The sequence below is a fragment of the Diadema antillarum genome, unplaced genomic scaffold (assembly GCF_040938485.1).
Source record: "Diadema antillarum isolate AM-2024a unplaced genomic scaffold, OU_Dant_1.0 seq00000915_RagTag, whole genome shotgun sequence".
In the NCBI taxonomy this organism is placed as follows: Eukaryota; Metazoa; Echinodermata; class Echinoidea; order Diadematoida; family Diadematidae; genus Diadema; species Diadema antillarum.
Genome location: NW_027271769.1, coordinates 356256 through 383252, shown reverse-complemented (window position 1 = coordinate 383252; position 26997 = coordinate 356256). Strand labels below are relative to the sequence as shown.

The 26997-nt window shown below is 37.6% G+C and overlaps 1 protein-coding gene across 1 annotated transcript; it reads right to left on the bottom strand.

Moving 5' to 3' along the window:
- Window positions 1-622: 622 nt before the first annotated feature.
- Window positions 623-26923, bottom strand: LOC139741288 (uncharacterized). The gene is made up of 21 exons (XM_071651877.1): window positions 26890-26923; window positions 25847-26089; window positions 25332-25523; window positions 24638-24856; window positions 23600-23824; window positions 21778-21892; window positions 21189-21433; window positions 20163-20297; window positions 19639-19893; window positions 18205-18314; window positions 16183-16399; window positions 15327-15446; window positions 14544-14674; window positions 13432-13578; window positions 7963-8148; window positions 6142-6534; window positions 5506-5658; window positions 4749-4873; window positions 3373-3656; window positions 2811-2877; window positions 623-1208 (listed from the first exon to the last, which is right to left on the bottom strand). The coding sequence occupies exons 1-21, from the start codon at window positions 26921-26923 to the stop codon at window positions 623-625; spliced, it is 4182 nt and encodes a 1393-aa protein (XP_071507978.1).
- Window positions 26924-26997: the final 74 nt, after the last annotated feature.

Here is a 26997-nt window from a genome sequence, read left to right as displayed (position 1 = left end):
GAATACACGATTGAACTACGCTTTGCAGCCATTATGAGACATGAAGGACTCTTCACGTTGATAATAAACTCATATAAAAGATTCAAATTTAGAAACATTGTTTCTCCGCGTGTTAATTGTATCATTACATTCATACTGAAAGCTGTTTAGTCGAGAAACATGTCACAAGCAAAGTAGTGTCATTATAAGATATATCATATAAAAACAAAATGTAATGACTCTGCGATTATATGCACATAATCTGAATATCTGTGTTTTTCATACATTTTGAGCAAAGATAAAGCGGAAAACAGCAACGGAATGAAAGACAAAAACACAGTGATTGCTAGAAATGACTTTTTCCAAGTAGTGTTGAGGAGCGAGACGGAAAAACAACCCAGCACAGTCAGAATTACAAACAATGCTCTGATTATAGAAAACAACAACCTTTAAAGGCTTTTTCTAACCTTGTGACAAATCCTTATATCGCTTATGATGTAGTTTGATAGCACTATTCTTGTTTCTTCAGCTGCCTCTGAGTATTACTACTTTTAAAACACACTTCCATTTAAAGTCCAATCCCGTTTTTTTCACGACATACCAGTACACCTGTGCAGTAGGCCTACAGCGTATTTCTTTCATTTTACGAATCGAATCCTTCGTTTTGATAGGGCGCCCTCGGCACTCTTTCTGGGAGAGTCCTTTCCACGCTTTCGGGGCGGAATCCTTGCGAACTCGAGTTGTTGCTCTGCTTTGCTTTTCTCTTTCTACCTGACGGAAGGAGCCGTCCTGAACTGTTCTTGAAAGTTGAACTGGTGTTATCAGAAGTGAATCTAAAGCTAGAAGCCCGCATAGACTCGGGCAAACAGCACTGGAATTGACTCCGCCAAATTCTACGCACTTGCGGCTGTCTCACGCAATACAGCATGAATATGAAGTATCCCTGTAGTGAGTTAAGCACGGTGAACACGGCGAGAACAGCCTCGCTCGCTGGTCTGATAATGCTGAGGTAGCCGAGGGCCCAGGTGAGGCCCATCAACAGCAGAATGCAGATGGCGTTTTGGAAGCGTCGGAGGCGCTGTCGCTTTTCTGTATCGTCGATCAATCGACCTTTGACCGTTTTGTTGAGTCGTCTTATCACACGAACGAAAACTACGAGGTTGAAAATCATGATCAGGCCGACAGGAACGAGCACGCCGCCAACCAACGGCCAAAGGGTCAAGAAGCAACTGCAGTTACAAACAGGGAGGGGAAAATGATATTAATATCTAAAATTGTGCTTGGCTTTGAATAGCACCTTATACAGTGTGAGCTAGGATGGCATTCCGTCATCGTTACGTCTTGTTAGTATTTTACCAACATCAACAACATAACCCAACCTGAACTAGGCCCACTTTGATCAGTGGAGAAAAAGATAATTCATCTGCAAATTTCAATTATTTTCAACTACGTTGGATTACTTTCATATGCAATGTATGATTTGAAGATCCCTTGATATTAATTGTAAATTGTCATGCGGTGAGAGAATGTGCATCTTCAGGAGATATGAAAATGAATATAACAATGCTATAATACTTAGTGATTTAATTCTGAAATCTCCTCCTTGTCTAACAACATCAGCTCATCCCATTATATGCAGATAATGGACTCACATGGCTCCTTTCCGATCATCAACAAGCCCATTAGAATAGAAATTGGCATTTATCAGCTGAGAATGATTTTTTTCATTGGACGTATAATAAAAAAAAAACATATAGGGGATATATCAAGAACATTATTGGGGTATCATTGTGCTCCAAAGTGACAGATCACTTGATCATATCTTTAAGTTGTTGATGTAATTGTTGTTGCCATGAATCATTTCATGAACTTTAACGTCAAAAGAATCCAAACGCAGCATAGAATTGCTGAAGCAAGATTTATTTTTAGAGGGATGGGCAGATGAAAATGTAAATGATGAAAATACCGTAACCACTTTCAATGAAATAATAATCTATCATTACGATAATAATGACCCTTTATGTAAGATCAAAAATAGGAAAGAATAACTTGGATAACCTGGATAAATTAAGGTATAATGAAAATACTGATAACCTTTCATTTATGTAGACTCTACTGTAAACATAATTATATAAAACTCGCCTCAATGAATTAACAAAATTTATACGTATATCCCATATATTAGGCATATACATTCAGAAAGAATAAAAAAAAAATCAGCTTTTTTTTCTTTTCTATCCAACAACAAATTTTAACAGCCAATTTGATGGTATTATACAATCTCCCAATAACTCACAGTATACTCGACATAAACGTGAGATTATTACAGTAAATTTGACAATATTACCCAATCCCCTAATAACTCAAAACCTAATGTAATAGACAAAATAAGTCTGACTCTACTAAATAAAAATATCCACTCACAAAGCCTTCAACATATAAAATTTGATAATTCGTTATCACAAAGTGTTTCCCAGATGCACTTACAAATTTAAAGTCAATAATTGTTCAGAAAAAATACGATCCCCTCGAAGTCAGTAGTCATCAACTAAATTTGGCTACCTTGAGTAGATCATTCCAAGTCTTAGAAAAAAATACAATAGACTAAACAAATGCATTTTTAACGCAATACTAGCTACAAAAATATGTATTTTCAGGAAGAATTACACGACTGATTCAACATTAATTCAAATTATGTATGTTGTATATATAATGTGTGTGTGTGTGTGTCTGAGTGTGCGTGCGTGAGTGTCTGTGTGTGTACGTGCGTGTGTGTGTCTGTGTGGGTGTGTTTTATGATGAACGATTCGGGGTCAACCGACAAAACTTACTAGTCGGTTTCAGCATATGTTTGACGTGTCGCTCCAGCAGTTATGACAACGATAAGAACAGGACATCCTGGAACGAATAACCAAAACGTTATTTTCTCAGTTACTCTAGATTAGTGTGTTGGTCATGTAAGTATAGAACTACACTGCAAATGTAAGAAATACTGTTGTTCTTGTCTCTAGCAACGTGAAGGGAAAGTTATTTTCTACAAACTGAAATTATACCACATTAATAAGAGTCATTTTTTTATATCAACGTCTTTAAAAGAAGTTAACGAATCAAGACTGCACAGAGTCATATGCCCTGAAAACGCAAATCACAAAAAGGTCAGTCCAAGTCCTGCCTCAAATCATCACAAATCAAATGTCATCTCGTCAAACATACAGATTAAACAATAGAATACGCTGACATCATCATCATTTTTGACACTGCACGCTTTTCTATCAACCCAAACGGCTGAAACTACATTTATGCGCGTGTCATGTATTTTCATTAGTTTGCTGACTGTTAGTAGTATTGAAAATTGGTATTTGAGAAGTGCAGAAGTGTACGATATAACCTCACCCCATGCAACCAGCGACGCCTTACGTATGAAGTAAGGCAGATATGTGTTGAGCACGCGCACAAACATGACGTGCATGTTGTAACCTTCGACCCCCATCCAGAAGAGCGACGCCAGCATGAAGTAGTGGAGAAAGCCCGCCAGAATGCAGCATGGGAGAGGCTCGACCTCTTCCACCCCTCGCTCCGTGTCAAGGGTGATCATCAGCACAAAGGTCACGTACAGACCAAGGAGTGCGCAGCTCAACGAAATCAAAATTTGGTTTGGTTTACGATCCCGTAATTTCCTGCAAGACATAAACAATCCCCAAGCAGCTACTGTTAATTCTTCCTCACGTACAATGACCATGCATTTGATAAAATGATAGTTCTCAACGTTGAAGGAACATACAAATATAAAGAAAGAACGCAACTTTGTTTTTGAGATATTATGTGACTAACTTAGAATGGTTTCCATACTTTCAGATGTAATTATCCTGTCATATATATATACAGAGATCGTCAACGATCATTATAATCTGACTGTTATGGTTATTAGTCACGCAGTTTACATCTCACCATGTAGTCTGGGTTCCAGAGGTCTGATGGTTTTACCCTATTTCGAGTGCATCCGAATGTGGATGATGCAACTTGTGCAACCTTGACGGTTATAAGCTATCCAAGATTGCCGCTAAAACAGCAGCCAAAAGTTGGAATTCCAATAGATGTATTTCTATTTGTAAATAGTGAAAAATTAGATACAATAGATGATTTTGCCGTATCCAAAATGACCACCACAATGGTACACTAAACTATTTCGTTGATGCATGTCTCATAAGACAAACTTTTGCAAACGTGCATTTTTCTACAGGGGAGCCAAATTATATAATACCCTTCCGCATGCTGCCCGTGACTGCACGTCACTGAAGGATTTTAAACAGTCCCTTTCTGAATTACTTTAATCTCAATTACGTAAATCTACCCTATTTGCTTGGGTATAGAAGAATTGTTTTTACACATCACAAAAAGTTTATATCGCCTTGAGATCCAGTACAATATTGCTACAAAACAATATTTCATGAGATTATTATGATTTCGTATTTTTATTTGTAACCTTCTACTTTTTTTCTTTCTTACCTCTTTATAACTGGTCCCCATGGAAGACCAGCGGCACCAGAAAAGTGCAGCTGATTATGGGCTATCCAGTCGTTATCTTTCAATATTCTACATTCTATTCTTTTTCGCATATCGATGATGTGTCACACTACACATTTGCTATGTTTGTATGTTTCATTCTATGCGTGATGTATTATTCTCATTGTACCTTATGATGTCTTTTATATCTGTATGTATGTTTATGACGGAAATAAAACAAACACATTGTTGAAAGCAATCTTCACCTGTTAAAAGCATAAGTTAGAATGGTGACTAACAGTCCCCAGATCGACATGCAACACCCCACGTAACTGATGATTTCTAGGATGAAGTCAACTTGGTCTGAGATTGCAGAACCTCCGTATATATCCTGGTATAGAGAAGGAAAGAGTAGAGTAAAAATGTTATTGACTGAAGAATTCATCCTCGGGACAAATTCCCATGTATAAATGATGGACACACAAAGCAGGTATGAGTCTTTGGTCCGTAGTCAGTTGTTTATTTAAATGAGCATTACATTGAAAATTGTCATAGTCCTCACTGATAATCTCCACCATCCTGGGTAGATCGAGACATTCTTTAAAAGGGAGGCGCAGTTGCAAAATTAGAGAAGGGGCGTACGCCCCCCCCCCCTTTCCCCTTTTTTTCGTTTTAACAGAAAATGAAGAGGGGGGGGGGGGGGCGCCCGGTGTGCCCCCCTCTGGATCCCCCACCGACCACCCTGTTATGAGAAGATCCACTGTCAACCTTTCACATTTACACAACATTCGTGTTGTTATTCTAATTGAGTCTTAATGAAATGGAACCAAGAGACGGAGACACGAAAAGTGATCAAAACGTTATTGATGCATACACTTTTATTTTATGTCTTTCTTTTTTACTTCCTAAAGAACATGATTTGTCTGGAAGTGTAGGTCCAACACGACAGAGTTCTTACTTCCCTCTGTGACTTTATTATCTTATTGTAACCGGTCTAATAATCACTAACAACATTTGACTCACCATGAGAATTCCGAAATTTGTGAGATGGTCACATTCACACGCCGGTCGTTCATCGGTGCTGGTATTGCTCAGCCGGCAGCCCCTGGTCGACCAGTTACCCATGCCGTTGTTAGCGTCAAAGTCCCAAAACACGCAGATTGGATTCGTAGCATTCTGCAAGATTTCAAATGTTGCTTTTGAAAATGATCCAACGCTCAACTGGCCAATGGCCTTTATAAGTAAAAGTATTCATTTTAGTTATGATTATAGTCTCATTACTAGCAACTGGACACTCTGAAGGATTGGGACAAGTTCGAACGTGCAACGGGCGATCAAACTGTGCAGCATTCCTCCATTCGATTGGAAATGACTATTTCTCTTGTTTACTGAGGATTAACCATATCAAAGTAACTTATCCAACCGAGTACTGAATTGTGTAAGTGAATTCATCTTTGATAGGGTGAAGGTAGAGAGATGCTAGTTTGAAATCATTTGGAGTGCATTCCTCTGTATAGCTTGTCAGATTTAGTGGTGCAAAAAATAACCCTTCCTGCTATGTTTGCTGCGCCAAATATAAGATGATGATTAACAAAAAGAGCACACTGCAACATCAAACCAGATGAAAAACAAATCTACAAACATCGCTATATAGCTTACCTCCATAAGTGGCACGAACGAAAGTTTGACAGGCTTGTCCAAATTTTCTATCACTCGATTCCCGACAGACGCCGATATGACACGAGAATTAACGATCCTGTTAAAATCCGTGTTAATAACGGTCCCGTTCTGTTCGGTGTTATTTTCATTCTGGAATGAGAACGGAAAGAGCGACGGGTCCCGGAAACCGGTAGCAAAAAAGCGGGTTGTACCCGCACTCGCAACAACCTCACTCGGAATGAAAATGCTTGCTTCCGGCGGAACAATTTGGGTCTCCGTGGTATCTCCCTGCTCAAGACGAAGATCATCGGTTGTAATGGTATCATCGACACCTGTGACTGTCAAAAGAACTGAAAAACCATCCTGACTTTCTTCCGGCGCAACATCATCAACCTTATAAGAAAGAGAATGAGGGAAGACGATGAAAGAGAGAAAAAGAGAGATGTATCAACGCCAAGGACGACTACACTGGAAGATATTATTAATGGATTCGTCCTTTGTATTGTAAAATGGTCACATTCACGTGGTCATGGAGCCGTTTCCGTTTCGTGTCTTTCTTTTTTCTACAAAGAAATTCTATTCACATATCAACATTAAAGTACAAATAAATGTCACATCATAAGATACATATAACAAGTAATATGATTTGACAGGCAGCTACTTACAGTTTATACCTGATTACGATTCCAATTAACATTGAATACAAACGTTTAGTTTCTTCTGACATAGTTATCTATACTTTCTTCGCTTGACAATAAAATGACAACAGTGGGAAAAATCTAATCTTTTTCTTTCGGTCAAAAAATTTCATATATGTTACCATTTTTTTCTTCGTATACAGGTATAAATAATGTAAACATCCCTCATTGATATACCCTTGTGCTTTCTTGTAATTCTTGAACAAAATTATATTTCCAGACCGGTAATAACATATTTGTAATAATATACATGACAGACACATACATGGAACTTGGTAATGCCTCAAAGATCATGATTTGATAAGGCTGACAATACCCATTATAAAATATAGTCTTCTTTATCGGAGGTAGCTTCTTCAGTGTTGTCACTGCTCTACTAGAGCACCCTGCCTTGGATACCCTAGTATAACCAGGTACCCATTTAAACACCTATGTCGAGAGGGGTGTGATGGGTAACAACAGCAAGGACGAATAAGCACTTAAAAATCTCGGGACCTCCGATTGAAAGTCAAGATTTTTATCCATTATGCCATAGTTCATCCGAAATCACTTATTTCGTACAAACACCTGACCTACGAACTGCTGTACCAATTATGCAGTGTACGTAAGTTATAAGGTCATGCAGTGCAGTCTTGATTTGACATGGGATTTCACATTACGGATGGCTGGTATTTTGTGTGAGGGCGCTGTGGTATGCGGTATATTTAAGTTTCAATCGGAGGACCCAAATTCGAATCCGGTCAAGTGCCTATGTCCAAGATGTCTTCAAGGAAGATGTCTTTACAAGACATGTACCGTACAAGATGTCTTTACCAACCCAATCTTTCTCGACCCAGGTGCATAACTGCAGGTACCTTGCAATGCTAGGATAATGATTATGGGGATTGCTAGAGGGGTGTTAACTCTGAAAGGCTCCCTTATACAAGGCGGATCATTATCATCATTATCCTTTATATCACTAAACATATATTTTCTTTGTGTTACAATTTTATCTAGCGGAGTTTTTATTTTTGTAAAAATATTCTTACTGATTAATATAATGTAATATTGAGACACGGTAAAGAAATGAGGTCATCACTATCAAAACACTGCCACGCCAATGTCTTTACTCTGATTGACTTACCACTGCGGCTAGGTTGGGCTCCGTCACTGTCAGCGGTTCGTCTTCTGGGATCTCAACATTAACGAACTGTTCCTCCATGGATTGTACTGCTCTGCTAACAGCACCGCTCATTTCCTGCGCCATTTGTAATTCATCATCCGATGTGTCTGCCATGTTGCTGACAACATCCACGACCAATTCCGTCACCTGTTGAGATATCATACAACCAATATATTTTCACCATTATGTTCACTAGGAACTTGTCAATTTTAATCACTCTATTCCCACTACACATGCGATTTACTTGCGACTTGGTGTACACAATTTCATCAAATCGTTGATATCACGGCAGAAATCCTTACGCGGTACTTCATTCGCAGAACGAGTCGAGGAATAGCTCTGCAGAAATTGCAATCTTTGTTTGATATCGTTTTCGTAATCTTATATGTCTTATTTTGTTTTCGCATGTTTTTATGCTTTGTTCGAATTACATTCCGTAAACCTTACGCATGAAAACTGTCTGCAAAATACGGTGTCCTCGGAGACAAACTTTGTGGGTTTATTAGGAGCCTTAGGTATGTTTCGTATTACATGTCACCGATGTAGGGGATATCCTGCTTTGGCTTTGGGACAGTGCTTATTCTTATGAGGGATTTCACCTTTAGTGGTTCACAGTTTTCAAACTTACACGTTTAACCAAACATTTCGGCACTCTCTGAGGAAATAGAGACATGTGAAGAAATTAATCTTGTCGACCTAGCCTCATCTCTCGAGTGTTTTCTTTTTGGTGGGGGTTAGGGGGAGGTAAGGATGGAATAGGAGTAGACACCTTGGCAAATGGTCACTGCAGATGTAATTATAAGCCTCAAAGAGAAAATAATATGTCAGTAGGTTGTAAATCGCCTTCCCCTATAAAAATAGAAAGAAATAAAGAAAGTAAAGTGCATTCACTTTTCTCTCGAAAAGTCTTACATCTCCAAGAGGCACCCCCTAAAAACTATGAACGGAAGCCCGGAAATTTCGCTGGTTAAGATTGGTTGGTGGATTTTGATAACAAATATTAAAGAACGTCCATGATTTTCTGGATTTTCTTACAAAACATAAAACAATTTTTCATACAGGTAGTTTTTGTTGTGTATACCCAGGACATATGAAATCATACTTAACAGACCCCCCCCCACCCCCCCCCCACCCCCCCAAAAAAATATATTATATATATATATATATATATATATATATATATATATGGGTGAGAATTTTGAACGATGTACAATTGCCAATTTTCGCACCTTATGACATTCTTTCCCTTAGAACACGCCAGGATGATCTAAGAAACCAGATTTTTTCATGCCATCTCAAAGATTGGTAAATTTCCTTTCAGGAAATATATGGTTTGGTTAACTTTTGCCTGATATTTTTCATTTGACAAGGACTTAAAGCGTAAAAATACGGTAAAAACGCTATTTTCAGAATAATTTTTGTTTTTCAAACTAATGATGTGCATTTTTAATGGTACGTGGCATCTAATATCTGACCATGTTCTGGATCTGACACATCATGAGTATGAACCACAAAATTATAAGAACTTTATGAGCACGTATAAAATCACAGAGAACAATTGAAATATCAAAGTCCTAAACAGACGAACGTCCGTGGTGCTTTTATTTCTATCGCTGCTGCAAATTCTACTTTGTTGTCCCAACTGTAATGTATACGAAAATTTGGTGTTCCACCTAATGAACATATCCTGCAAAAAGTGTACGTCTGCTGGCTGTACATGGGACGTAATATTCTTTTATGCAAAATTATACTCAGTTTTCGTCACGGACGTGCTTCCGCTGTTTTCTAATATAGATCGTATCCCATTAAACGCTATTGGTGATATTGTTCTGAGTCGTAATCAACTAAGATCTAGCCACACGATAATATGTTTGTTTTGAGTTTCTGTCCATCCTTTGTCAAATAGGAACCGAAATTATATTTTTAGACGAACCTCCGAGAAAAAAAGAACGTCCGTGATGATTAAAACGTTTTCGAGTGGGACACCATCTTGCTTTGATGACGAAGGTGCATCTTACCTTTGGCTCTCTAGCCGAGGAGCTGTATGTTATTTTTGGAGCGGACTGAGGCTTGTCCGCAGTTTTTGGACCATGCAATTCACCGAAAACCAAACAAATAATTAATATTTTCTTTGAAAATTCACCTCCTGATCCCCCTCTGAGCAATACATATGTTGTAAGGATGTCAAATTTCTTATAATTTGCATTGACAATACCTTTTCAAATTTTTGAAAGAGTTAGGAAGGCTAGGTACTCTCTGCCGATTAGTTATCCGTCCGGGAACATGACCCTATCAGTAGAACGAACGTCCGTGACAATTCCAGCGAACGTCCGTGACGTATGCAATCCCTTCGATAGGGATAACTTGTCCCGAAAGTGTCCTGTATTCTTTGAAACTTTTAGCTCCAATAGCCACAAATAAAGTTTTACAAAGAAAACAATGAGTTTAGGGCAGTAGTTTCAGAATTTTTAAGGCGTTATGTGATCATGATGAAGAAACAGTTGAAAATTTACTCACAATTTTACGCTTGTTTTCCCTCTAATTATACAAAAAACAGCTAAACACTGAAAACAAAGTTATAGGTAAATGGAATTTTGCGTAATCTGTAATTTCTGTGCATTTAAATTTCTTTCTAATGAGGACCTGGAGACAATTTGTACTGTTACAGGTTCTGAAAGTTTCGCTCACGGACGTTCTGTCCGAGAAAGGAAATTGCTGATAATTACAAATATATCACTGCACATAAAGTTAATGTTAGTTGAAAATATTACCAAATCACCGAGCCGCTCATACCCAAAAGTGAATAATGTTCAGCACTCAATTTACTTGTAATAACAACAGGAAAACGTTTTAGTCACGGATGTTCGTTGGTAGAATAAGTCCATGGATTACATAGTAGGAGAAAGAGGACCAGTGCCACTTTTTAGTGACAGGTGCGCCAAGTGTTTATCTTTTGAGTATGGTAGCTGCCGTCTCAAACAGAACACATCCAGTTTTGGCCTCCATAACGGACGTTCGCTGTAATTGTCATGATATTAAATGCCTTAATTCATTCTTATTTTTCTCTTCATGACGATTTTTCTCTCATTCCCTCAATAGCCTGGACATGCTGCGACCAAACAGAAAACAGAAACAAAACAAAACAAACCAAAACAAATCCAAAAAGTGCTACGTGATCACATGCAGGATAATGACGGAAGAAGTCTGTAATGGGCATGTGTTGAATAAAAAATGGAAAAGTTTCAAAAGGACGTGGAAGCAGTTGAATAAAAATGACTGAGAAACAGAGAAGGGATCGAGCTCCAACACACAGAGAAAAGAATTGCCAGTGCACTCCCGTTGTACCAAATTCCTCTGGAGAAGTTTTTGTTTGTTTGTTTATGTTTTTTTATTCATCGAAATACCGTCACAAGCGAACAAAAATAATGCAGTATACAATTATTGTCTGATGAAAACAAACAACTCCTCCGCTTATCATCACATGGTGTTGTTTTATACTCATCAATGAAAAGCAATGTTCATTTGTAATTCTTTCCAAGATTTTTTTTTTCATTTTACATTTAAGAGACAGAGAGATCGTCATTTTGTTTGTGCTTTTGTGCTTACTTTGAAAACACATGTTAAAAAAAGTAATGATTAATAATAGGTTTAAGGTTGCACTTTGATACGTTCGCTCTTCCTAAGATTCGTTACTCCGATGTCCAAAGGTTTGTTATTCCGAAAATAAAAAAAAAAAGTTTGTAGTTAATTAAGGAGGTTTGTTATTAAAGATTTTCTTATTCCGAAAGTTTGTTAGTCCGAAAAATAAATATTAAGGATCATTATTTTAGGTCCGTTCTTCTAAAAGTGGAAAGGGCCTGATATTCGTTTAGGTGAAAACGGTTATTATGAGGTTTTGAAATTTGGAGGATTTTAGTTGCTTGTTTCTCCACATTTGGATAAGCGAACATGATTTTTCATGTTCCCATTGATAAACCTTTCGATTAACCTTCGGAGATTCCTATCATTTACCGAATAAAAAAGCTTCATAATTATACGAACTCTATCAATTTTCGTATTGACAAACTGTATGAATAACGAGCCTCCGAAATGACGCGCTACAAAATGTTTGTTATAACAAACCATATTGTATAATATCGAAGTCACAAACATCCAAGTAATATGGACTTATTGTGTCTTGTTATGAAGAAACTTCGCAGTATCGAACCTATTATCATTTCTGACTAATATAATAATACAAACTCTCCTCGGTAACTGTGTGTAACACAAGGAGCAAACATAGAGGGATTTCTTCCCAACGTATTCGTTTGCCCTCCCCAGCTAAACTTCGTATTTCTATAACGCAGCACATTCCTGTTGTCTTTCTCTGTTAATTATTTGTCATAATTTTAGCTGTGACCATGTTCGTTATAAGCAAATTTTGCATTGTAGACTTTAGATAACAAATTTAGGACCTGAATCTTTACTTCATGATAACGAAATTTTGATATATATTCGTTCTCAAGGATGGACTACGTCACTGAGATTACACGTACGTTTGTACGTTCATTTACGAGAGATGGAAAAAATTGTTTCCTTTTATTCCTCAGTATGAGAAGATAAACAAGCTTATATAATAAAGAATTGGTAATATCTGTTCAGGATTTTGCAGAGGAGTTTGTTCTCGACATGAAATTGCTGTTTGTTGTGAGTAGAATGCGTTTCCAACTCAAGAGAGCTGCATCTTGTTTGTTCCGAACGTCCGTGAGCTACATGCGAACCTCCGTGATGAAAACTATGCTATGTTCGTTGGGTTATAGAGACTGCATAGATCAGATACATCTTAAAAAGGTATGTTATTATTTGGGAGTGGGGATTGAAGTATGGGATAGTGAAATAAGAGGTCAAAATATTGAGTTTCTGTAAAATGCGCGTAAAGTGGAGAAAGTGTTTAGCGGAAGAGCAATATTTCAACAGAAACGACGAATTTAGTTAAATCATCAGTTGTCTACCATTACGTACAGGTTAAGAGTACAAGCTTAATATTCTGCAAGCACGTACACATGTCCCTTAAGATATTTTGTTAGGATTTTGAACTGAATCAGATCTTTGCAAACTATGTTAAATGGTATTCAAGTGTATGTGCTGTACTATTCCTCACGGACGTTCGCTGCTCTGGACATGGTAAACTTCAGCGGTGAATAAAAACTTGTTCCTCTGGGAAAATCCTAGTATAATTGGGTTCATATTAAAGCTTGAGTTATACTCTTTCAGGTAAGATGAATAATTTGGAGAATTTCCTACTTTTTAAATTTTGCCTTGTTTTGGCTCAATTGTACATCGTTCAAAATTCTGACCCATATATATATTATATATATATATATATATATATATATATATATATATAATATAGACTGGAAGAAATAACGCCAGTGAAATTGTGAACAATACCTCCGTGTCGACGGACTCTACAGAAGCGATATCCTGGAGAATGTCAGCAACCGTTTCGAGCCCTGTTGCGGTGAGACTTTCTGTGTTTTCCGTTATTTCAGCAGCTTGAGTCGCGACCACCTCTGCATTGTCAGTGGTCACTTTTTCCTGCAACCGTTAGAAACGAACCATCGATAACTGTCTTTGGAGTTTCGTTGGATAAACACAACAGTTTGAACAAAATGTTTCTGCCTTAACATGGTGTATAACGCCAATACTAGAAAAACAAATCCAATTGACACTGCGGAATAGCTGTGTAATGTTAGTTTTGACTGAGAGGTTCATCGTCCACAGATTCATTGCATGAAAACTTGTTATATCTTTCATGCAAATCCATTTCTATAACATTTGCAGTAGCTTGAAAAAACACTGAAGTACATTGCGACAAAATGATACACTTTAAAATAGGGACATTATCACTTTGTGTTATGCGCTATATAAGCACTGTCAATTATTATCATTATTATTATTATCGTTATTATTATTATTATAATTACTTAAAAGAAAGTAGGTGTTAGTCACTACGTGGTGTTGTATTTGTTGTGACTTTTGCCCCACAAATATTCAAACAAAGTAATAGTAAAATAGAATCGAAAGAAAAAAATTGATAAAACTCTAATCAAGGTGATGTCATAGCTGGTAGCTTCTAAACAGCGAAAGACTCAAGTTAAAGATGGTAAAAAATAGTTCTGATTTGACACGCAAGGACTGCTTTTTTTGTGTGTGTTTATTCAATAAATTATCTCAGTGTACAAATTTTACTATGCTGAAGGCTAATAATCATACATACAGATATTCTGTTTGTTTGTGTGTGTGCTTGTGTTTGATTACTTCCACAGAAACACACGGTACATAGCAGACAGCATTGAGCAATGATTTACAGTGAACATGACTATAAGCACTGATGAGTGAGTGTATATAATTGTCATGATTGGATTTGGTATTTATCGCAGCATAATATTATGGAAAGCGAATAAAATTCCGTCTTCTTATCGAGTGGTACATTAGAGACATATTGATTTCAGGTTTTCCCATAACAGAAATGCGTACGAGACCTGAGTATATAGCTTTACCTGTTGCAGAATTACCAGAAGCTCATCGGCGGTGAGGTCTCGTCCACAGGTCTCGTCCACATCTTCCATCACCCAGTTACACGGTGAGATCGTATCTCCTTCGCACTCAGCTACAATGGCAGGCTGACCACCTGCCATGTCCATGGCCAATCAAAAAGTAGTGAGGATTATTCGTTCTTATATCAATACAACTATTATGTAAGACATTTTTTTTTTCCGCCTAACATTGGAATCATATTTTCCCAGAAATGTTATGTACATATACAGTGTATAACATTTTTTCAAGGCAAAAGTTTTAAGGATTCATTATTTCTAAATCACTATCTATAACATATCTATGTAAGAAGGCATTATTGAAAGCGTGTTTCTGAGACCAAGCAGAGGCATGTCAGCGGATGACATCTTGGCCATATCTGATTTGAATGTGCCATCGTAACCGATACCACTGTCTCGTGAAGAAATACGAGTTATTAGATGCTAATAAGCCTATCTCCTACTTACAACTTTCTCATAACTACTGACAGCTACTGACTAAGACGCTTAGAAACATCAGTGAAGGGCCTGATAAATGTATTGTATAACTATTATCATTATCATTATTATTATCATCATCATTATTATGTTATTATATTATATATTATTATATATTATTATTATTATTATTATTATTATCATTATTATTATTATTAAGACGTCAATGGGGTTTCAAATTGCTGGTTCTGAAACTTTGTTTTTCTCTATGCTACGACCTGAATGCGAGATGACGGCATTGGCGGTACTTACGATTGACTTTGCTTTCGGGACAGACTGGCCCATCTGTCGCATTAATTCTACTGCCAAGGTCACCGGACGGAAATGATGCATTTCCGTATTGAGTTACAAAAGTCTTCGGAGGACATGTGACTGTAAGGAGATGTAGAAGAATATCAAACATTAATTTATCATCGTGGTGACGGAATGTAGGATTTAACACCGCTCCACTGACTCCCATGCCGAATATTTAACTCGTGGAGCAGTCCTATTTTCATAACTAAATACATGTAAAACTAACATTCTCGAGCTAGAACTCAATGAATCTCATCGTGTGAAATCTTATTGCTGCAAGTTGATAGCTATATTTCAATCATTACATACGTAGTTTGTTGTGGTCTTCTAATGTCAGTTGTTCTTTATGTCCGAGATATTGTCAGGATTAAAAACCCAAGAGCGTTTTCGAACGAAATGCGAAATAGCCAGTCTATTTCCCACTTTTCAGCGTATAGATAATGAGTAAGGAAATCATTTTAAGTAATCTGTGTGAAGTATAGGGGTCTTAAGTAGTTCGTGGTATTTCATTTAGCACTTCATTTTGTACGAGCTAATAAATTATGAAATTAAGGACAGAACTGGTAACGTTATCTTTTCTTTCAGAACTTGTACCCTACAAAAAGATTTGACTTAGTTTCAAGTCTATTCAAAGTATGGTATCCATTTTTTTAATGTGAGGAATCAAGGAGAAAGAGGCATTATAGATCCTACAGTGTTTGAAGTGATTAATTCAACTCTTTGACCAAATCCCCCTGGACGTGAGCAGAAACAAAAATGTGAAAGTGTTGTCACAAACGAGGTGAAAATATGAACAGCCGTTTCAATTTCTTACCCGTGCTCACCAGACCAATTGAGTTGGGATTAACCAAACCACCGGAGTTTTGGGCATAATCGGTCAGTATGGAGCCAATTTCTGCGAGCTGATCACCATCTGAAGTTGTCCCATTATACAGATAGATCTGGTAGTCTGCCACCACGCTTCCTTCTTCTAACTTGTTGATCACCACCGATACTTGTTGGGGAAGCCCGTTCTGAATGGCCGTCTCGAGCTTTACGCAAGACAGAATTTATAACACTAATGTGTCAGTGTAAAACAAGATTCCCGCGTAGCTATGGTTCTACGTCAAAAACCTGTAGATTCGATTTTTACACCAACAAGTGATATTTCCTCACAGAACAACGAACTTGGCCAGGCTGTGATCATGGCAACCAATAAGGAGTGTACGGAGAATTTATTCCACAATTTACTGTGTTTGAGTGAGAATGTCTTGAAAATAAACCTAAAAAACAATTCTGGACCACAGATACCTTTAGTTATAAAAAGACAAACGTAGTATAAGCACAAAAATGACAATTTTATCAAAATCTGATTGAAAATAGTTAGGCATTGTTAAAGATGATCCATTCTTCTTTTTTTTTTTGCAAAACAATTCTCGAACAGTTGATATGAATATGCACGCGAGTGAACTGATAATGTCATATTATCACAATTTGTCATTGCTCATGTACAGAAACTATAATAAAAGTGTAAAACCTTATGTTAATCCTGGCTGAGTGACACCAAAATAATGATCGGCCAGAGATACATGTATTAGGATTTGGGACTGTTGAATGATCGCGTTCGAACCCCCAAAAACAACAACAACAACAAACAAACACAACAACAACAACAAACAAATAAACAAACATAAAAACTTGCAAATTGCAAGATTTTGTATACAAACTCTGTGTAAAGTTGCAGGGCGATGACATCAGCTTAATTACATAATCTTACATATTAACTTGACTGTTCAAGAACATTTTACTCTTTCTTTCTTTTTTTACTAACTTCTAACTGGAATTGTCCTTTAATCATTCTGAAGGTGAAAGCAACATGCAATACTGGTGTGTATGTGTAAACCGATGAGTAAGCAGTGACATGATAAGTAAAATCGCGACGAAAACTGGCACACACATCGTCTGTGACGTAATCTAAAATACGGTGAAATTGATTTTAAAAGAATTATCATTTATGCTATAAAATTATGCTCATTTATGCATAATAATGCATGGGACCAGAATTTTTGGTATAAATCACTAAATAAAGCTCAAAACAGGCACATTTTTGAGTAAATATTCTTTTTAGTGTCCTTAGCAAATGTAAGAGAAAAAATTTGTGCCATCAGAATTTCTGAAGTATTCTATTGTTTTATTGAAATTGTTATCTATTTCCTTGTTTTTTTCTACCTTTCTTGTTTTTCATTGTTTTTCAATGAAATTTGTCCGCGACATTGTTCCGAATATGAAGATATGTTATTAATTGATTTTAATCACTAAAACCCCTAAATAATCATGCTTTTATGAAATTTGCCTGTAAGCACAGTTTGCATTGAAGTTGTACGTGAATTCACGTTTTTGAGCAATTATTGGTGTGACCTTCATATACATACTTAAAAGTAACTTCGGAACAGCGCGCCCGGGCATCGCAAATTTGGTGTCAAACGATGCGGGAGACTCGAAAGAAAAAAGTCATGAAACATCGCGGCGGCCTCGGAGCCCCCCCCCCCCCCCCGGCCTAGTTAGGGTTAAACATTGACCAAAATTTCAACCTTAACTTCTGCCAAGACACTAAGGGAATGTGTTGAATAGCTCAGTACAAGACCCGTCTAGTGAAGTATATACAGTAAACAACTATACTAGAAAATGTACACATCAATTATATAAAGTTTGCTGAAAACGTCTTGTGACGGTGAAAAGTACTGTTCTATCTTTTAACTTAAGAGAGTTTCACCGAGTTTCCTTGTTAAGTAAAAGGGTAATATATAACAACTAGACAGGAAAGAGTATAGACGAAGTTATTACACAACATACTCACCGTGGTTTGAAGAAAAGTAGAGGTTTCTTGATACTGTTGTGACAGCTTATTTAAGAGCGCAGTGGTGAAGTTCAAATTGAAAGACGTTGAAGCAACGAAGGTGACAACTCCTGCAATCATAAACGATGTTCAAAGACATTACATATAGGTATCGGCAAAAGATACACACAGACACAAACCAATACATTCACATACATGAACATTACCGGAAGAAAATTTGATGAATTTCTTGAGTAAGTATTAGTAGACCAGCCAAACATAAAAAAGGCTCTAGAAAAAAAGATTCGACATCATTTTTTGTTAATGCTCGACATCCATGCTGAAAGTATTGCAACAATACTGAGGAATGACATACGGGCAGAATTATTATTACAGTCAATCACATTTTTACCGAAAAATGTCATATTTAGCGCAAAATTTGAAAGAATGTCAAAAATCACAATTTTTATCTTTTGCTTGCATTCAATTAATATTGGAAAGAACCAGCAACGCCGGCACGGTCGGGGTGGCGGGAGTGCTTGATTTTGTCAGGCACGAGATCGGTGCGAAATCACAGTCATTAGACACAGGCCTAGACTCCACTAGCGCCTGTTACACCTGTCTCCTAGTAACAAAAAACAAGACGTGGCTGATATCGACGCGCGTATGAACTGAAGATCGTCTAATATTTGAAATCAGGTGTCCAAATTCTGTATACTTATAAAGCAAGTATCGGAAGATTGAGAGACCGTAATTCGTAGAATGACTTCAGAAATCATCCATTGTCTAGATTGGTCTCCCAGAAGCATGAATGACTTAAATCAAAATATACTATGTTCTTTTATATCTACCCTGAATCAAAGACTTCGTTATTTTCAGTATAAATGTCTGCATAGAAATATTGGTGTTAATAAATTACTTTTTGCAATTGGACTATCTGACACACACACCTCTGTACGTTTTACTATTGAGCTCCACAGAAACAATTGCACATTTGTTTTGGGAATGTGTTGTTACAAAAAGGTTTATTGCTAAAATACAACAAATTATGTTACAGACTCAAACTCAAATTACCATAAGTGCTTTTAAACTTAGTTCTACAGAAAACCCAACATGTTACAACTGGGTTATTTGTATGCAAGATACTTCATATTTTCTGTAAGAAATAAAAAGAAATCATTACATTTTAGCCAATTTTGTCAATTTTTAAAGCATGCGAAGAAAGTAGTTTTATGTGTGTCTGAAAAAAACTAAAGTTTAGTATCTATAATATCAACTGGAATCGTATCTACATTATTCAGTCGTTAAGTAGTTGCCTGTCAATTTTGGATCATTTGTCTATATGTATTGTATGACATTTATTTTGTACATGAATGTTTATGTGAATAAAATTTCTTTAAAAAAATATGAATGACTAGGAAATGGTTATGGCCAATGGTTCACAACTTCACCCACCTTTCACAGTCAATAATGCCCTACTCGTGTTCACAATATCTTGATTAGTCCCAATTCCTTGACAGAAATAGTAGCCTTGATCCTCGGCAAGAGCTGGATTGATGACGAGAGGGGATATGTTGGTGTTCCCACTGATCACTGTGTTTCCCTTGTACCAATCGAAACTATCGACATTCGCAAAGGAGCAGTGCAACTCAACTCGACTCAATGCGTCCACTTCTTTTGATGAAGGATCAGTGAGAACGCTGGGTGGCTCTGAAACAAACCAATAAAAAAAACCCACATGTATTATTATTTCAAACGCTAACAGAAGAAAGAAAAAACATCTCAGAGTGAGCAATAAACTCTATGATGTCAAAATCAAAAGTAAATGTAAGCTTGATATGTTTATACACAATACACTGCGTTTCGGGTTGAGAAAGGTAAAAAGAAAACAAAAAAAATGCGCTCTCAAATCGAAAAACTGGTGCACAGTAATATGTAGTATTAAAACTTACATTAGAAAAAAAGATTAACAAACAAACCATCAGGAATGATTTCTGTATTGCAGTTGATTCCTGTGTAAGACGCCGGACAAGTGCATGAGTAGCTGGTATCATCGGCTGACGGGTTACAGGTACCACCATTCTGACAGGGCTCCGATAGGCAAGGGTTCACGGCTGGTAGAAAATAAGAAACATTGTAAACATGCTGACAGGCTGGGGAACGGACATGCTAATAATCCATCAAATTGTTTGATGTTTTAAGTCCCAAGATAAAGTCGAGGGGCTAACTACCTCTTCGAAGAGGTTTGTCAAACCCTATATAAAGGTTGGCCATTCTGTACATTAACTACCAGAATTATTCCTGTATGGGTTAATTACTGAAATTACTCTGAGAATTTCTATACAGTCAAATATGCGAAGTTCGTTCTCTAAAGATCAGGCACTTCTCATTTTTATACTCATCGCAAGTTATCCGTCATTACCCTCATCTTTTGGTGGTGTACTTAAAGACCAAAACTGAATGAACTAAAAGTTTCAACCTTAAATCGCTCTTTTTAGTTTTCTGTGTCAAAATAAAACTGTTCTTCCATGAACAGCCTGTTCATGGGTTCATAGAGGGAACGTAACACCTGGTCGACTATCCCGTGATCATTTTCATTAAATTGAATTGAACACATTAGATAATTTAAAATTGAATGAATAATTTTAGGTCAGCTGAAAATAAGGGATAATCATTTCTTGCTGCTACCTACCATAGCATACCTACAACCTTTGAACGTATACTCGTCATGCTAATTTTGGTATTTTTTTTGACAGTTTTACTGATATGTTTGCAATCGTATCCGAATGTTGATGTATATGTTTGTTTTTAATATGTTCCTTTGCTTAGGTGAAACACAGAAATATAAGAATATGAAGATTTATATACATATAATGTATAAACATATTGCATTTATTTACGAACAAAACACATCCTACGCAAACACAAGATTAAATGAAATCTGAAATCTGACAAGCATCCTTAAATGCTTGATATTCACCGCATGATAGTGAATGTAAACTTACCCTCACAATACGATCCGTTGCCTTGGAAACCTTCAAAGCAGGTGCACACAAAACTTCCAGGAAAGTTGTTGCATACAGCATTAACGTCGCACGGGCTAGCATTTGGGCTGCACTCCTGTATGTCGACGCAGGAGTAAGTCACCGTCCCTCCGCTCTCAGTCCGTTGTATGTTAAAACCAGGGTTGCAGTCGCAGGAGAATGAATTGAACGCACTGGTGCAGGTCGCAACGGTCGGACAGGGAGACCTTCAGCCACGACGATGTCGCCCCTGGAGCAATATCAATTCAAAGTTGCAGCATCTCTTAACCCTTTGGCCCTGAACATTTATAACTTTCCATACGATCTATAGATCCTCTACGGCTGGTGCAGCCAAGATCATGTCATGACGAGCAATTAAATTGGTTTCTATCCCACAAAACTTGTCTTCATCTTGATTTTATCATTGGTTAGTACGCACTCCATACTTAGTTAAGTACTTGTAGAAAGGCAAAGGAATCGACTACTATGCTCACCTTCACAAACAGGCAGCTCTGCTGACAGCATAGAATCTTCTTGACATCGTAGTGTTGAATTGCCAATAAGTGCATACCCGTCTTGACAGGAATATTCACACAATGTGTCGTAGTCTATTTCAGAATATTCCTCGCAACCGGGGATTGCAGTAGTAAGATTTGCAGGGAATGATGGGATTGAACACGTCACGACTGTGAGAAAAGCAGATAAGGGCATATTGGTCAACAAAAATGTAAATGGGTGCTTGTATTATGCCTCAATGTCTCACAGGCATTAAAAGCTCTTTCAATATTTAGGGCTTTGCTTCTACCAAAGGCACTGAAAGGAAGCAAATACAACGTGTTGACAAGAGACATTCGCACAAAAACGTGACGAAGGATATTGATATCATTCATTCCGAGAAAAAAAAAACGATCCTAAAGAGCTTTTATGTCGGAGAGTTTGGTTTCATCTGGAATATGGCATCCCAGCAATGTCTGATTTCAAACCCGGCACACTAAAAAAATCAACAAACAAACAAAAAACAAACAAAACCAAAAACAAATCCAAAAAAGAAACGTATATGTTCAATCCAAGTTACAATAAGAAAGACTTACTTTCACATGTGGGTAGAGACGCCGAGAAGCTCCCGTCAGCTTGGCAATTTAATGTCGAATTACCAACTAGGGTATAGCCCGTTTGGCAGGCAAAGCTACAAGTTGTGTTGAAAACCACTGTTTGCCCCTCCGAGCAAGACGATGACATAAGATGTAGGGGAAACTGTGGCACGTCACAGGTTGACACTGTGCGGTTAGAAGGAACAGACTATTCATTGAAAATCAAAGTTCAACTATTCTAGTTGTTGTTTGTTATACCGCTTGAAGCTCGCTTGAAGCCTGATTTTTTTTGCGGATAATCTCGTATTGGTAGATTATAGTTTTTGTATCTATAAAGAAGCGTCATTATTGCCACATAAAACATTCTCCGACACAAAAAGAAAATGCCAACTGTGCACACAATTCAAATACAATTTCACTTGCACAAAAAGTAATCTACCGCCAAATTTGTATAACCAGTTATTTCCACTGAGTAGTTACACTTTCATGAAATAAAAGATTGGTCAACGAATGAACACCCCGTAAAAAAACAAACAAAAAAACAAACAAACAAACACTTGAAAGGCGTATAGGTTAGCACGGATTACATCTCACTACGTACTTAAACAGGCGGCTGAGTAGAGATTGTAGCAAAAAGTAGAACCAGTGCGGGTAATTTACCAATACACATCATGGGTTTAACATTTTATGGAGAGTCATTGATTTCTCTACACGCATTTATGCATCAACGCGTATTGCAATTATTATTGAGTAGTGACGTAACTGATCATATCACCATATAAGATACTACTAATGCCACCTCTGGTGTCTGGTCTTGTTTATAAAATCTACATAGTTCACAAGCATTACATGTTTTGATTGAATGCTTTTGATACCTTGACATGTAGGTAGGTCAGCTGAAAGACGAGTCGTTGACAAACACGTGACGAGAGACGTCCCGTTTTGGTTGTATCCCTCCGCACACGAGAACGAACATGACTCATTAAAATCAATCAGCATTCCCGAATCACATTCGTCTGTGTCGGGATACAATCTGTCGGGTAACTCGGGAATTGCGCACATGAGTACTGGGATAAGGGGAGATCAAGATAGCAATGATACATAATTATCAATTTGGGAAGTCACCGAAGAGATAAATATACGACATAAGAATGACATGAGGAAAATTGAACGTTCGTGGATATCCTGATAAGTGAGAAATTGGGTTGAAGCGTGTAATAAGGATTTTAAAGACATGCAAAATGTTTTATAGTGCTTATTTCAAAGCCGGGGACAACAGACAAGTGTAGCAACGGAACGAACCTTCGCAATTCGGCAATTGGTTGGAGATGTCTCCGCTACCCAGGCACGTGACCGTTGGCGAGTCAGTCAAATTGTAGCCATCGCGGCAATCAAATGTACACGTCGTTCCGAAAAGGACGTCACTACCCGGCAAGCACTGCTCCTGACGTTGCGGATCAACATCGCTGGAGGACGTGCTGAAAATAAGTTCTGGTGACGGGTATGCTGGAATGGTACATGTCACTTCTGATATGTGATAGAGACGTGGGAAGAAATGCGAAAGTAACTGCAGACTTCGACCGGGTACCTGAAGTTATAAGGTCATGTAAGTAAGGCCTCTCTCATATCTCACGAAAGTATTAACATTAAACATCGAGGGGCCCAAATTCTACAAGCGTGGTCTTTTTAGTGGGTCCCTCAATTTTTCGAATTTTGCATACTGTTTAGTTACTTCTAATCACTTGAGTTTTATGATAGTGTATAATTATTGTAAGGTGGTACAATCATTGTACATTCTTTTCATGTTACATAGTTTAGGCACCTTATTTTCTGTTACCAAAAAAGTGATGTTTATATGTTTTTTGTCGAAAAATGAAATAAAACATTTAATGAATGAATGTGCTGCAGGAGATTGCACTATAGAAGCCAGTCGGCATGTGACGTATACTAATAGTGCATTGACATGGCTGACATCTCCTGTTCTTTCCTTGAGAAGGGAAATTATATTCGGAAGTCAGTCTTTTCTGTGACATACCGGGATATTTGTATTTTAATTGTTTATGAGCTATGAAGGAGTTTGACATATCTTACCTAACAAATTTGTCTAAGCAAGTCAAAAGGCAGGCCGATTTCATGGCATTCAGTAGGCTATGATGGAAAACATCGGCATTCACTCTAATGAATACATGATCATGATGATAGTTCAATGGAAGTTGCATGAAATTTAATAGGCAAAGCTAACCACATTACGCTTCAAATGCATAACTATCCATTACAGATTCTGCCTTTCATTTTATCCTCCTCTTAGGCTATTGCCTCCCATCGTTCCCGCCTTCTCACCAGTAAATTCCACTGTGAAGCTGCAGTTGTAATCTGGATGATCCGTTATAGCGAAAGTGACAACTGATGTTGATGGTACATCAACCACCGTTCCATTGGCGATGTTGCTTTCCAAAATGTATTCAGTGAAGGGCTGGTCGGGTATTTGGAATACGATCGTTGCCGACAAACTGTCAAGCCTCGCGAAGGAAGAACTTGGGCACACAGGGTTTATCAGCTCTGGGGAGTTAAGCATGACGGAATCTTCTAAATCATGAACAAAGTTTCATTAAAAAGCGGCGGAACGGATGATTACGCTCAGTATTGACAAACCGCCTTTAATAATGTATGTCCCAGTCACTTTGCCACATTGCTATGGCGTTTGGAACAGAGTTACTGAGTACGACATTATGCCATAGTTTGCTCCACTGACTAAACTCCAGTTACTGTTAAGCGGTGGTGAGCACGATGTATAAGAGATACATTATGTATTTCGCCAATGTCGCGTACAAGCATGTATCAAATGGATTATAGCCAAGGTCGTCGTAGTGACGACAAACTTTGTCGATTGAAAAAAAAAAAAATCATTTTTTCCCCAGTTTTATGAACTGTCCTTTCAATCGATATTGTACGAACAAAAAAATAGATAACGAAAGAAACACTCAGATAACGACCAGAAACGGATTATTATCAATATGAAAGAAGATGTTCTTACCTGTCACCGATACAAAGAAGATACACTCGTCTTCTCGCCCAACGACTGTGACAGGTGTAACGCCCTGAGCAAAAGCTGATACGTTCCTGGGTGATGTCTCCAGTCCATCTCCGAGAAACGGCCACGTAACCGTAGCAACATCACTGAATCGGTCAGCGAGAGTTGTGATGTTGCCTGGACAGTATACTCGCGCTGCAAAACATAAAACGTGTTGTGCGTTACCCTCAAGCATCTTTGTCTACGTAAAAAGTAAGTTACTGTCATGTAATGACGCATAATGACGACATAATAAGAAATATACTTTTTAGTTTTTAAGTTGTGACTGCAATATATGATTAGCATTCACATAGTTAAGAAATTGAAATCGTTAGTATTATACCTTTTTACGGCATCTTACAGATAGCGCTAGTAAGTAATGCCTAATTGATATATACCAGAGACATCAAGTTTTGTAAAGGTGAATATATCGCATGCACGTTTAGTCTTTATTCTTCCATCTACGGACGTTGACCAACCTATGATAGAGACGTTGAAGAGACAAAGCGCTTGGTTGTCGCTTGGATCCTGTGAGGTCACATTGACAGTCGTGACCCCGAGGTCGAAAGATGACCCGGATGGAGGAAGAGATGATGGCGGGAAGGAGGAGCCCGAGTTGTCCGTTACCACGGCTGGTTGCCATGACACCACGGCCACTGAGCTGCCCTCATCTTGTGGTTGAGTGATGTCCTCGGGACACACGATACTTGGACGTTCTTGATCTGGAATGAAATCAAAATTTCCTTGCTCTCAAGCATTCGCAAAGAGAATAATGCCTTCTTGTAATAATTTCCTTTATGCTAATATATGTACATATCAGTAGTTTTCGTTTTGTCTTGTTTTGATTTGTTTTGATTTGTTTTGTTCTTCTTTTTTGTATTGTGTCATAATTGTTGCTGTTTACTAGGGAGAAGCCTTGACAGGTCAATGGCCTTTGCTTCTTCCTCCACACCCTGTATTGCATATTATGATTGACATGTTGTCCTGTATCGTTCATTCTTTTTTTAACCAGTTGTGCAAGTTGTGGAAATAAATGAAATGAAATGAAATGAAATGAATAATCTGCATGTTGTGATAAGGAACATATTTTCTACAAAAAATTCACCAAAAAACAAAGAAACATACCAATCAAACAAACAAACAAAAAAACAAACAAACAAACAAACAAACAGCTTCTCTCTCGTGCAGTACTGCTATTGGTGTACAGTACTGCTGTAACTGACAAACGTTCTAATGAAAAGCAAGTTCTCATATACAAGACTATGTATAGTGATTGCAGTCAAGGTGGATGATCTTCATCTTCAGTAGATCTGTCATTTGGTAACAGGACACTTTACATCGGACTAATAATATACCCGTTAAAGAGAAATTTATCTATTTCCTAACATACGTTAGGAAATGAACGAACAGAGGGAGCGAGCATATTGTTATATCCCCCTTCTCTCTCTCTCTCTCTCTCTCTCTCTCTCTCTCTCTCTCTAATAGAATATCCATTTACTGGTAGTCTCTATCTCAAACTCACCCACAATGGTGACTACAAACTGGCACGTTGCCATGTTGCCAGCATCGTCTATTGCTGTGTAGCTGACATTATGTTCGCCGATACTGTAGGTACCATTATTCGTTCCAG

Coding starts and splice junctions, on each gene's coding strand:
- LOC139741288 (XM_071651877.1), bottom strand. CDS start 26,923: ATGGCAACGTGCCAGTTTGTAGTCACCATTGTGG. Junction 23,825..24,637: donor CTTCACAGTGGAATTTACTG/GTGAGAAGGCGG, acceptor ATCACATATCAG/AAGTGACATGTACCATTCCA. Junction 15,447..16,182: donor AATTGGTCTGGTGAGCACGG/GTAAGAAATTGA, acceptor ATCTCCTTACAG/TCACATGTCCTCCGAAGACT.